At 36.5% G+C, this 13,908-nt stretch overlaps 3 protein-coding genes across 3 annotated transcripts in view; 2 read left to right on the forward strand and 1 right to left on the reverse strand.

Annotated features, from left to right (window-relative positions):
* The window catches only part of LOC309510013 (uncharacterized protein), a gene marked incomplete at its 3' end in the record, with an annotated part of 1,894,646 nt that overhangs the window by 1,795,859 nt on the left and 84,879 nt on the right, over positions 1–13,908 (reverse strand). The window lies entirely within an intron of this gene.
* LOC309510018 (E3 SUMO-protein ligase ZBED1-like) lies at positions 2–3,030 on the forward strand. The gene is made up of 2 exons (XM_082191153.1): positions 2–1,255; positions 1,575–3,030. The coding sequence occupies exons 1-2, from the start codon at positions 269–271 to the stop codon at positions 2,448–2,450; spliced, it is 1,863 nt and encodes a 620-aa protein (XP_082047279.1). The 5' UTR covers positions 2–268; the 3' UTR covers positions 2,451–3,030.
* On the forward strand, positions 5,206–8,477 carry LOC309510025 (uncharacterized protein). Its single transcript, XM_082191160.1, has 4 exons — positions 5,206–5,672; positions 7,048–7,392; positions 7,913–7,962; positions 8,152–8,477. The coding sequence occupies exons 1-4, from the start codon at positions 5,654–5,656 to the stop codon at positions 8,203–8,205; spliced, it is 468 nt and encodes a 155-aa protein (XP_082047286.1). The 5' UTR covers positions 5,206–5,653; the 3' UTR covers positions 8,206–8,477.

Raw genomic sequence — 13,908 nt, forward strand, 5'->3', positions numbered from 1 at the left:
TTGCCACGATAGACGGTGTTGACGGTGTTACCGGTTTTAAGACGCAATACCGGTGACATCGCTTTTCCACCGTGACACCGTCCCCATATTTATTTTTTTTTTTTTTTTTTTTTATTCAATATTTATTTGAATTAAATGGAAAATATAATTCTAAATAATTTACTTAAGACGAGAGCATGCACTATAATTAAAAACTGAACATAGCTAATGCGTCATCTTTCATTTATCACGTGAGGAGAACGAGAGGAGTCGAATTTACAGAAAAAGAATGGCGGACGATTTAGTGTCGAAACGCAACGCAAAAGCGCCTGTTTGGCAATATTTTGGGTTCAAACCAAATGCAAAAAGGGAACCTGAAAATGTTAATGAGGCTATCTGCAAACTTTGCCTGACAAAGGTGGCAGCATCTGGAGGAAACACAACTAATTTATACACGCATCTTCAAGCGCACCACAAAAATGAGGCTGCCAAATTGGGCAATGCAGTAAAAAATCGACCGCAGAAGCCAGACGAACAGGTGCAGCCATCAATTAGTGATGCATTTAAGCGATGCACAAAATATAAGAGGGACAGTGTGAGGTGGAACAAATGCACTGATGCAGTGACCAAGTATCTCTGCAAAGGAATGGTGTCTTTCAACACAGTTGAAAAACAGTCTTTCAAAGACCTCGTAACCACACTCGACAGCCAGTATGAATTGCCTGGACGTACATATTTCTCAAAAACAGCTGTTCCACGTGCCTACAACCGTATCCGTGGTGAGCTGCAACAGGCCATTTCCACCACAGTCGAGTATTTTTCGCTTACAACCGATATGTGGTCGAGTACAAAAATGACACCTTACATGTCGCTAACTTTCCATTTCATTGACACGGAATGGACACTGGTGTCAAAATGCCTCCAAACAAGTTTTTTGCCACAGGACCACACTGCTGCTAACTTGGCCGATGCTTTGGATGAGGCTCTGCATGACTGGGGATTAAAAGAGGATAATGTGTCTTGTGTCACGACTGACAGTGGAAGCAACATTAAAGCGGCTGTTCGTAATTTAGGCTGGCCCTGGTTAAGCTGCTTTGGGCACAACCTGAACCTAGCTGTGTCCAACACTATTGAGAAGACGGAGAAAGCCCGTACGGACCGTGCCCTTTCTGTTTGTCGCACAATAAACGGCATGTTCTCTCACAGCTGGAAAAGGAGAAGGGAGCTGCAGAAAGCCCAAGTCCACCTTGGCCTCCCAGAGCACTCGCTCGTCACGGTAAGTTTACTCTTAGTTCTTATAAAAAGTCTTTAGTATAGTAAATAAAATATTATAAAACATATTGTAAATAAAATAAAATAAAATAAAGATTATAATTAAACTGCTTTAAAGTAGTTTACTTTAAAGGATATTCGGCAGAAAACCGCGTTATCCTTTGCAGAACAGCTTAAGAGAAAGTTTGAGATTTTTTCGTGCACTTTTTCGGAAATTCCGGGTTTCATACCACATCTTATGTTTTTTTTATTATTATCATTGGTGGTAATAATAATAATAATAATAACAATAATAATAATAATGGATTTATTTTCTCCTTGAGGACTGTGCAACTCGCTGGGGCTCTAAGCAAAAAATGATTGATAGGATGCTAGAGCAGAGGACGGCCATCAATCGAGTTCTTGCTGAAGATCGTAAAGTCAATGTGAGCATCACATGGCAAGATGAGGATGTGTTGCAATCGCTGAACAAAGCGTTAAAGCCAGTAAGTGAGTTCACCGACATTCTGTCAGGAGAGAATTACGTAACCGCGTCATCTCTTCTCCCTGTGCTGCGTCTCATTAAAGAGGACACGTTGGCCCCATCGGATGATGACAGCCAACTGACAGCCAACCTTAAAGCCGGCATCGTGTCTATTTTAGACGAGAAATATAAAGCTCTGCCAGAAGCAAGCCAGCAGCTTATGCGCAAGACAACATTCCTGGACCCGCGCTACAAAGGTGACTATGACTCGAATGTCGAAGAGATCAAGAAGATGATAGAGGAAGAAGCGGTCATCCTCGGTAGGAAAGCGCAGTCAGTGCACTCCATGAGAGAAGAGGGAGAACAAAATGAGGAAGCCGACATCGTGGTCGACCCACAGCCCAAAAGAAAAAAAACGTTGGCCAGTTTATTAAAAAGAAAATCAGACACTGTGACAGTTAATTTGACTATTCCAGAAATGGTGGTGTCGGAAATCTCCACCTATGCTCAGGAATCCCCCATTCACGCAGAGCAGGATCCTCTGGCCTGGTGGAAAGAGAACCAAAGTAGGTTCCCCCTGTTGGCAAAGGTAGCCAAAAAGTATCTTTGCGTGTGCGCAACAAGCTGCGCATCCGAGAGAGTGTTCAGCACGATGGGGAACATAGTGAGCCCCACAAGATCCCATCTTAAGCCAGAGATGGTCAACATGTTGGGTTTCCTGGCAAAAAACATGTAGACTGCACTGTTAATAAATAACAATTTATAGTGTTTTTGTTTATTTTTTTTTTATTTTTTTTAAGACTGCTGACTTGTCATTTTTGTAGCCTGATGTCATTTTGGAAGTTTTTCTTTTATATTCGTTTCTTGTTCATTCGTTTAATCGTATTTAAACGTTTTGCAATTTATTTATTTATCTTTCTATTTTATTTTCTTATTCATTTTAAAAACATTCTAACATAGGCTACGAAATAAACGTTCTATGGTGTTATTTGTTTGGTTCCAACTTCCACAGTTTTTTCAGCCTGTAGCATTGTTGTTGTTTTTTTTCGTTATGTTAATAAAAGTTATGTTTAATATCAGTGTTTTTTTTTTGTTTTTTTTTGTAGTTTCGTTGTCGTCCATTCAAACAATTGACGCGCGAATTGCCAATTCCCGCAAAACTGAAAGTGAAAGTATAATACGCACGCATTTATAAGCTATTTAAAAGCAGAAAAAAAGAGGAAAATAGGAAACCCCCACCCCCACGGTGATACCGGTATTACCGGTGTTGTCACATGTCGATTAACCGGTGGAGAAATTTCCTCATCGTCACAACCCTAATTTAGCACGTCTTTAATTGACGTCTATACAATGTCCAGAAAAGACGTATAAAAAACTTTCATTCTGGCTCCTGTGAGGACGTCTTCTGGATGTCTAAGAATGACGTCTTTAGCACGTCTTTAATTGACGTCTATACAATGTCCAGAAAAGACGTATAAAAAACGTTCATTCTGGCTCCTGTGAGGACGTCTTCTGGATGTCTAAGAATGACGTCTTTAGCACGTCTTTAATTGACGTCTATACAATGTCCAGAAAAGACGTATAAAAAACTTTCATTCTGGCTCCTGTGAGGACATCTTCTGGATGTCTAAGAATGACGTATTTAGCACGTCTTTAATTGACGTCTATACAATGTCCAGAAAAGACGTATAAAAAACTTTCATTCTGGCTCCTGTGCGGACGTCTTCTGGATGTCTAAGAATGACGTCTTTAGCACGTCTTTAATTGACGTCTATACAATGTCCAGAAAAGACGTATAAAAAACTTTCATTCTGGCTCCTGTGAGGACGTCTTCTGGATGTCTAAGAATGACGTCTTTAGCACGTCTTTAATTGACGTCTATACAATGTCCAGAAAAGACGTATAAAAAACGTTCATTCTGGCTCCTGTGAGGACGTCTTCTGGATGTCTAAGAATGACGTCTTTAGCACGTCTTTAATTGACGTCTATACAATGTCCAGAAAAGACGTATAAAAAACTTTCATTCTGGCTTCTGTGAGGACGTCTTCTGGATGTCTAAGAATGACGTCTTTAGCACGTCTTTAATTGACGTCTATACAATGTCCAGAAAAGACGTATTAAAAACGTTCATTCTGGCTCCTGTGAGGACGTCTTCTGGATGTCTAAGAATGACGTCTTTAGCACGTCTTTAATTGACGTCTATACAATGTCCAGAAAAGACGTATAAAAAACTTTCATTCTGGCTCCTGTGAGGACGTCTTCTGGATGTCTAAGAATGACGTCTTTTAGACGTCTTCTAGACGACTTTTTGCTCGCTGGGAATCTCTTCCGTGAGCACTTTACCTTATAAAAAAATAAATAAAAAATAAATAAATAAAAATAAATTTCCTTTCCCTTTGAAACATCACTTATCAGGCTTATGCTACTCTGAATAATACCTGAACTTCGTATTTTGAGCACTTCCTGCGTTGTTGTTGCTTTTGCCTCTTTATGATGACTCGCTGAATTCAGTCCTAATTTGTAAGTCGCTTTGGACAAAGGCGTCTGCTAAATGACTAAATGTAAATGTAAATGTAGCTGAGCTGTCATTTCAATTCAATATATATATATATACACACATCACAAAAAATATATTTCCACAGAGACGCAGCCATCTGTCAGTGCTTATTGTTCACTGACACAGCAGAGGGACACAGGATGTACAGTAGCTACTAGAGAAAAGTAAGTGTATGTTTGAAACAAAAGAACCAATTAATAATAAAGCATCATCTTTATGATCAAAGCCTTCGTGGAGCTTTATTATGGTATTGCGACTGAAATTCATTTGGATAAATCCATTTTAACTGAAACATTTATTGTATAGTGCAAGCATTTACAGTTGTTGAAACATTAGTCAACCTTCGGTTTTGTTCTCTGAGGTCATTTAACTTTTGTGCGCACAGAGCTTCACCACAACAACCACTTAATAAGACATTTTCTTTTTCTTTTTTTACTCAAACACATTTTCCATTGAACTCAGCCTAATCATGCTCATTAACATTCACTATGCAGTATTAGAACTAATCCTGCCGTGCTGTGGGTATAAACCTCAAATGCTCTCACCACTGTGCTTTGCATTTTGCTCTGTAAATTTTAATGGAAATTGTGGTTTGTACAGTCCTCAGGTTCTTTTTGCTAGAAGATTAAGGCTGAAAATAAATGCTAAATTTGATTATATAATGAAGCAATGGCAATAGTTTAGACAACTCGTATAGTCTTAGAAAAGTGTGATATCTTAATGAGATTGTCTTTTTAGATTGTTATTGATTTTTCATCAGTTCTTGTTATCATCCATAATTTACATGTTTTCATTTCAAAGGAAATATTATTTTAAAGATACATCATTACCATACATCTGTCATATCACATTAAGTTGATTTCAAAAACCAAGGAATTTGTTACCCTCTTAAAATACTCAACATCTAGATGACAGCTTGTATAATTAAAGGGATAGTTCACCCCAAACTAAAAAATTGTCATAATTTATTCACCCTCATATTGATTCATATTGAAGATATTTCATTTTTTGTTGTTGTTGTTTCACCATTTCTCAAGATATCTTTGAGTTCCACAAAAGAAAGTAAGTCATACAGGTTAGCACTGACATGAGGATAAATAAATGACATCATTTACATTTTTTGGTGAACTCCTGTATAACCATGCTTAAATAACTGTAAACAACCTGGCAAGATACTGATCCATCCTTTAGGTTGCCTGAACATTAATTTTCATCTCTCTGTGCACGCGTCTACTCCTATCACAGAGTCATTGCCTATTGGTGAGTCAAGGCTATGACGTTTAAAAAAAAAAAAAAAGTTAATTTTAAAGAAGAAAAAGCCACAAGTGGAAGAAGCCCAGATTAGAAGAGATAACAACACAGAGAGAAGCCCAGAATAAAAGATGCTGAGAGGATTGATAAGTGAGTATGCCAAATGCTTTGTGTGTCCTCCTTTTGCTTAATACGTGTATCATATGTATATATGTGTTTTTTTTCTGTGAATGATGAACTAAAATTAGCAATGAACAAAAAAAGCACTATTTCTTTTTTCTGGCCTCTTTTTCTGTACTAAGAGGCTGAATTTGGAATATTGTTATATGGCATCATCTTTATAGCTTTGGATTGATAGTAATGCATTTTCAGATTTTCTGTCTGTGATGGCTGACTAGATATCGCTGAAGTATTACACTGAACACAGTAAAAGGTGATAATACTTCTTAAGAATATATAGCAGAAAGTAATATTTTTCTTGATTTGAGTCTGACTGTGAACACGCTTTCTCTTGGTAAGCTTGAAATCACTGTGGTCATTTATAGCAATATGTTGGACAAAAATACAGGTCCAAAGAATACATGTGATCTATTCTGAAACCAGTTTCCAGACCACTGAAAAATGGAAATGAAAAAACGTAATTGCATGATGTTTGCTCAAAAGTTAGTGTGGAAACTAAACAATCTGTCAGTTCTAAAGTCTTGTACATGAATGTGAAGAGTTCATATAGCTTTCATTATGGTAAGTTCATATAGCGTATCAAGTATAGATAAACACTATGTGCTAAAGCAATTATAATAGTATAATAGTTATAATTGAACAAATCCCATTAAACATTCACAGTGCTGTGGAAGAAGTGAACTTTATTTTGATGACATTACCTGGATGAATCACAACTGATTATTTATTTATTTGTTCATGGGTTGTTCAAGAGTCTCTTGTCCCTTGCACATTCTTTGGTTTTTCCACATATTCTGCATATTTGAACCCTGTCACACAGTGACTGAACGGTTTTGAGATCCATCTTTTCACACAGAGGACAATTGATTGATTGTCCTCAGTGTGTAAAGATGGATCTCTAAATAATCCAGAAATCAAATATATTTGAAAAGAAGACTTTCAACTAAAGAAATAATACATTGGTGTAAATACACTCATCATTCATTTGTGTAATGACATTTTTATGGTAAATAACAATAATAATTCCTCCCTTCAATACTCTAAACTGGTCACTTACTAATTCAGAAGAAGACTGTGTTCCACAGTCTAGGAAATACTTTTTTTTTAGGGAAAAACAATGCTGATTTTAATAATTTTTTTTATATTGAGATTGAAGCTCAATTCAATTATTTCTATCAAAACACTTGTTGCTTATTTGTTGCAATTTATTCTCAGTTTTAAACCATTATTCTGATAGATAGCAATCAATGTTTAAAGAAAACATGCATCATATGTAGAGTAAAAAATAAATAGGTTTAAAGAAAGCCAGTTTAGGTCATAATACTTGTTTTTGTTTCATCTCCAGGTTTCAGTGTCTTAATGATTCTCACTGAAGGATCAACAGTGAAAGTTCATCCAGGAGGAAACACAACTCTCCCCTGTAACATTAAAGATGATACAGAGATTACCTGGATCATTACAAACGGAAACCAAACATTTGTAAGAATTTTGAGACTAGAATATCTGTATGGAGGTAAACCAGAACCCTCCAGTATTCACCCAAGTTACACTGAGCGGATAAAAGCTCTCAGTTCTCCTACAAACACTCACTCTCTGCTTCTGATGAACATCACAGACACTGATCTGATGCTCTACTGCTGTATGGACTATAAGACTGAGCGATCTCACTGCACTAAACTTGACTTTGAAGGTAAGCATTTCAGACATTTCCATTAATAACATTTTCATAGGCCTACTCATTTAAAATAAGTGACCAAAGGTAAACAATTAAAAACATGACAAGAACATGATTGCAAATTTGAAAAAGTAAAATAATTAATGTCTTTAAACAGAATGTCACTGAGAATTTCATTGAATTTGTTATCTAAGTCATGTTGTAAAAATGCTATATAATATTTGACCATATAGCATTTTATGTGTTCTAACTAAACTGACAATTCAGATCCTAAAATCCTGCCATATTCTCCTTATCCTGATGTAGAGAATGGATAGAGAATACAAAAGCTATCGGTAAAAACATCAGTACCACAATATGGCTGCCTGTGATCTGTGTGCGTCTATTACTCTCACTGATGTCAAATGTGTGCATGTGCTGGAGAATAAAAAGACCAAAAAAAGGTTAGCGGCACATATCACAATTCATGTTGCCTAAATTCAGTTTAACTGTTCAGCTGTAGGCTACAAATTACACATTTCTTTTCTTTTTTCAGGAAACTTAAAGGCATCAAAGTCATTATATAAAAGTACACGAGACGAACAGGTATTCATCTTTAGACTTCTGAAAAGTTGTTTATATTTGTTAAATTCAATTATTTTTGTTTGGTTAGCAACTTTAAATATTAAGTACACTTGATATATAAAGTTAAAGTATTTAATGACCTGGCCTGTTAAACTGATTAAGTCTTACAAACCTTTTTCTGGTAACTTACACTTATCTCTATTGTTTCAGGGGAATGAAGCCGATGAAATTACATTCGTTCATTACAGTTCATGGCTCGACTAGTCGAGACTGTTTTCCAAGATGGCTCCTGCCTGTAATGTACTGTCTTTATAAAGTATCTTCTTATTAAACTGTCTGTACACTTACAAAGTTCACAATGTTTTGGTTTACATGTAGGGATCCTCATTATGCTACCGTGTTAGTGTGAGGCTATTTTGAGCCTTGTTAGTGGTATTAACTAGTGATTTACTTTTACTTATTCTATGCCCCATATACTAGCGTTATAAGCTAATCTGTTTTTAGAGATAAAACTCTTTACATTCGATTATCATGGAAACGCATCCCAGAGAACGTTCGACTCGGTAACCATGTGTTAATTACCCCAGGTTCATTTTTCACCGGAATAGGTCAAACAAGTCCGGTTAAACCGGTTTACACAAAACAGTACATTCAGTTAAAACGAAAGCTAAACATTATTTATTGTTGTTGAATGCATTTACTTTAACATATAATGGTTCAAGTTATAATGGTTTTCTTTGAATCAGTTTGATTAAGGTCAACAGCACTATCCATGCTATTTTGTAATGGCTCAAAGTTCACTACTGAATTAATTTATAGCATGCCACTTAAACAGAAACTTAAACAATTGTTCCCAACGTGTTTTGGAGAAAAACATTTATTTCATAATGTGATTTTCCCCCCACTTTCAATTATTTTACTTCAATGAAAGGTTAGATTTGTGCACATTTTTTAAATAAAATATCAAAAGGATTAAAAATGCAGATTTATTTTTTACTGCCATATTTGCTCATATTTACCAAGGGGGCAAACACTTTTTCACACCACTGTATATATATGTATACAGTGAGGAAAATAACAAGTATTTGAACACCCTGCTATTTTGCAAGTTCTCCCACTTAGAAATCATGGAGGGGTCTGAAATTGTCATCGTAGGTGCATGTCCACTGTGAGAGACATGAAAATCCAGAAATCACAATGTATGATTTTTTAACTATTTATTTGTGTGATACAGCTGCAAATAAGTATTTGAACACCTGAGAAAATCAATGTTAATATTTGGTACAGTAGCCTTTGTTTGCAATTACAGAGGTCAAACGTTTCCTGTAGTTTTTCACCAGGTTTGCACACACTGCAGGATGGATTTTGGCCCACTCCTCCACACAGATCTTCTCTAGATCAGTCAGGTTTCTGGGCTGTCGCTGAGAAACACGGAGTTTGAGCTCCCTCCAAAGATTCTCTATTGGGTTTAGGTCTGGAGACTGGCTAGGCCACGCCAGAACCTTGATATGCTTCTTACAGAGCCACTCCTTGGTTATCCTGGCTGTGTGCTTCGGGTCATTGTCATGTTGGAAGACCCAGCCTCGACCCATCTTCAATGCTCTAACTGATGGAAAGGAGGTTGTTCCCCAAAATCTCGCAATACATGGCCCCGGTCATCCTCTCCTTAATACAGTGCAGTCGCCCTGTCCCATGTGCAGAAAAACACCCCCAAAGCATGATGCTACCACCCCCATGCTTCACAGTAGGGATGGTGTTCTTGGGATGGTACTCATCATTCTTCTTCCTCCAAACACGGTTCGTGGAATTATGACCAAAAAGTTCTATTTTGGTCTCATCTGACCACATGACTTTCTCCCATGACTCCTCTGGATCATCCAAATGGTCATTGGCAAACTTAAGACGGGCCTTGACATGTGCTGGTTTAAGCAGGGTAACCTTCCGTGCCATGCATGATTTCAAACCATGACGTCTTAGTGTATTACCAACAGTAACCTTGGAAACAGTGGTCCCAGCTCTTTTCAGGTCATTGACCAGCTCCTCCCATGTAGTTCTGGGCTGATTTCTCACCTTTCTTAGGATCATTGAGACCCCACGAGGTGAGATCTTGCATGGAGCCCCAGTCCGAGGGAGATTGACAGTCGTGTTTAGCTTCTTCCATGTTCTAATGATTGCTCCAACAGTGGACCTTTTTTCACCAAGCTGCTTGGCCAGGGGCGTAGCCATCATTTCAAAAGTGAGGGGGACAGAATGTCAAGTGTAATACCAGTTTTTTTCAGACTTTTGTTGACAGGTTTTTGCTTAATTGGCTTAATATGCTATTTATTTTTAAAGCAATAAAACAGAAAGAAAGAAAGATGTTCATTACTTTATATTGCACATGCAGGGTTTTTCCTGGCTCAAAACTAGGCGGAAGTGGTAAAATCCTGATCATGCATTTTAATAATAAGATAATTAAATTTGTATTTTTCATAGACCATCATATAGCCTACTGTGTTTGTGGGTGGAGCTCGGTACCCCTAGGTGGGTCCGGGGGCATGCCCCCCTGGAAGAAAATTTGTACATTTTAAAGATAAATTCATTAATCTGGTGCACTTTGAGTCACCCGAATCTGCTGTTAAAAATAAATAATCCACCCGCCAACCGCCCAAACCTATGATGGTATCTGATCATCACATTACAATTATTCAAACTACAATTATTACATCACTGTTGGAAAACACTCTTATCAGAATACGTTTTTTACCTTTATAAAGGGCATTTTTTCCTTCATTTTATTAAATGTAACCTATGCTCCATCTTTCATTCCAAATTGAAACTTTGTTACCGTCAGTGTAATAGGCTATCAATCGCCACTTAACATTAAATTAAATTAAATCAAATCAGAATCATCCTTGCATTATCTGTGATTCCCTATTTATTATTAATATAATACTATTTATTATTATCTATCTATCTATCTATCTTACTAAACTAAAACTTTCCAATTGAAAACCTTCAAACTTCAAGCTTTTAAAACTACTTCAAACTTTCTGGTTAGGCTTTTTCAAGAGAACTTAAAGTTTGTCATCATGTACACGTTACAACGCTGCCTGATTCAAGCAGGCTGTTAATGCATGAAAATACAAATTCAGCATTAGGCTAACAATCACCATGTTTATTCTAATTTGAAGGGCTTTGATAACATCTGTGAAAATAAAAGACATTACGAATAAAAAAAGATTGAAAATAAACGCACGTTTGTGCGGGTAGTGAATATTTTCAATTTACAACAAAACTTGTTAATTATTCAACAAGAGAAATAGGCAGAGTTATTCATCATTGTGCAACACAATTCGGATACCACATGACAACTTACTTACAGCGCTTGACTTTTTCGTGAAAAAGGATCGAGTGAAGACTGAAGAGTTTTTTGCCGTTTTGAACTCATTGCGACCTCTATGAAAAAAAATGGATTGGGCGCGGGTGCGAGCATGGGCGTGTCGTGATGCACGAGTGACTGATTACCATGGAAACGTGAAAGTCACGTATGTAGATAGACGTGACTCTTTGGATTTTAAATCTCGATGTAGGCTATACACACACCCGCGAAAACCTCAGCTTGTCGTGGACACACTTGCCCTATGAAAAAGTGCGGGGGACGAATTTACATTTTATAAAAAGTGGGGGGGACACGTCCCCCGCGTCCCCCGCGTAATCTACGCCCATGTGCTTGGCAATTTCCCCGTAGCCCTTTCCAGCCTTGTGGAGGTGTACAATTTTGTCTCTAGTGTCTTTGGACAGCTCTTTGGTCTTGGCCATGTTAGTAGTTGGATTCTTACTGATTGTATGGGGTGGACAGGTGTTTTTATGCAGCTAACGACCTCAAACAGGTGCATCTAATTTAGGATAATAAATGGCGTGGAGGTGGACATTTTAAAGGCAGACTAACAGGTATTTGAGGGTCAGAATTCTAGCTGATAGACAGGTGTTCAAAATACTTATTTGCAGCTGTATCACACAAATAAATAGTTAAAAAATCATATATTGTGATTTCTGGATTTTTTATTTTTTCGATTATGTCTCTCACAGTGGACATGCACCTACGATGACAATTTCAGACCCCTCCATGATTTCCAAGTGGGAGAACTTGCAAAATAGCAGGGTGTTCAAATACTTATTTTCCTCACTGTATATATAGGCTATATATATATATATATGCGCTCGACTTGGGTCTCTTATTTCATTTGCATATAAACAAGCTGAAATCTAAATGCACAGAGAGAAATATGGGGTTACAAAAAGAGGAAGAATCATTAAAGTAGGCTTAATGAAATTTGTTTCTTAGCTAGTTTTATGACTAGCCGATAAAAAACATTTAAATTTACTCCTGAGATGATAAAGTATGTCTGTCTATCTAGCTAGCTATCATGCCTCTATTTTGTTCAACCCAATAGACAACACTACAATTAGTGTACAAGTAAAAATATTTATTTTATTACTACACACATTCCAAATACTTTTGGTCTTGGTAAGTTTACCATAACTTTGTAAGAAGAATTCTGTCAGAAAGTTGAACATGTATGTTCTGCTGCTCATACATTTGAAACCGCTGAATGCTTTCAACTGTTTGCATGCAAGTAAATTGTTCTAAATGTTTTGATCATGACACACCCTCCACAGACAAACATGTTTTCAGATGATGCATACATACTATTTTCCCCTAATTTGAATAAACTTTAAGGTGTAAAAGGTCAATCAAAATCTTGAACAACAACAAACAGAACTAGTTCTGTTGAGATAATAATGTTGATCATTACATTAAGTTAATGTTGCATGTAATGTAAACTCAAATGTCTCTGTTAACTTATTTTCTAAAAAAATAAGTTGAAGTAACTTAAAATGTTCTTGTTAACTTCGAAATTGGGCAGTAGATTTATTTGCATATGCTTTGCATAAGACTGAATAAGGAGAATAAATGTTGAAATTAAGTGTTATTTTATGTGCTTTTAGGTAAAGGAAAATGCCTGTTAGTGTTAAATGCTGTTATGTTCGACATTTAAAATAGTTTCTGTTATGTTGAGTTTTAGTTTTTGTATGTTTACCATTGTGCTGAAGAGTCGATACTTGCAGGTAAATGACTATATGAGCAATTACTGTGCTAATGCCAGTGGCAGATATCTTACTTGTTCATTAAATTTACACGCTAAATAAGTTGCATTAACTTAAATTAGCTTATGCTAGCTGCTGATTTTAACTGAAAAAGATCCAATTAATTAGTTCCAGGGCCACAACTCCATTTGTTGGAGTAACTAAATAGGAGTAGCTAAAAATGATCAAGTTCTTCTAACTCAGTTTAGTTTGTAGATTTAACAATTTCATTAGAGCCATGACTAAAAAAAGGTTGATGCAAACAGTTGTGTTATTTTATTAGAATTGTTGTTGAACCAACATAATTTTTTAGTGTACAAATATTACTCCATCAGGAGTGTCCCATACTGAACAAATATTAATATTCACACTGGCTGTTTGAAAGGTTTTTTTATTATTAAATTATCATGACGTGATGCCTTCCAAAATTTTAACCATCCCTCAATATTAATCATCTGCAAAACAGCACTGTAGTGCACATAATATCCATAACACCTACTGTGCTGCTCTCTAGAGGAACATATTGCAAAGAACAGTAGGCTATCTACTACGTTAACATGAACCCTATAAGGTGATTAAGGCAGTAGCTTACTGTTGAAGCTCGTGAAAAAAAGACTGTAATTATATTAAGTGGGTTAACTTTGTTTTAAAAAGTGGGTGGGACAGGTGTATGTGAGGGGGGTTACAGTGCTAAATCATAAATCAGATGTATGTACAATAGCATTACGATGTCCAGTAATCGATAAATCGTACATTGGGTTTAATTTGGCGTTTAATGAGATCTAATATGTTGTTAGTGGCAAGAATTTTCACGTGAATAAATACATAGATCCGACT

The sequence above is a fragment of the Leuciscus leuciscus genome, assembly GCF_965113295.1.
Source record: "Leuciscus leuciscus genome assembly, contig: SUPER_11_unloc_1, whole genome shotgun sequence".
NCBI lineage: Eukaryota > Metazoa > Chordata > Actinopteri > Cypriniformes > Leuciscidae > Leuciscus > Leuciscus leuciscus.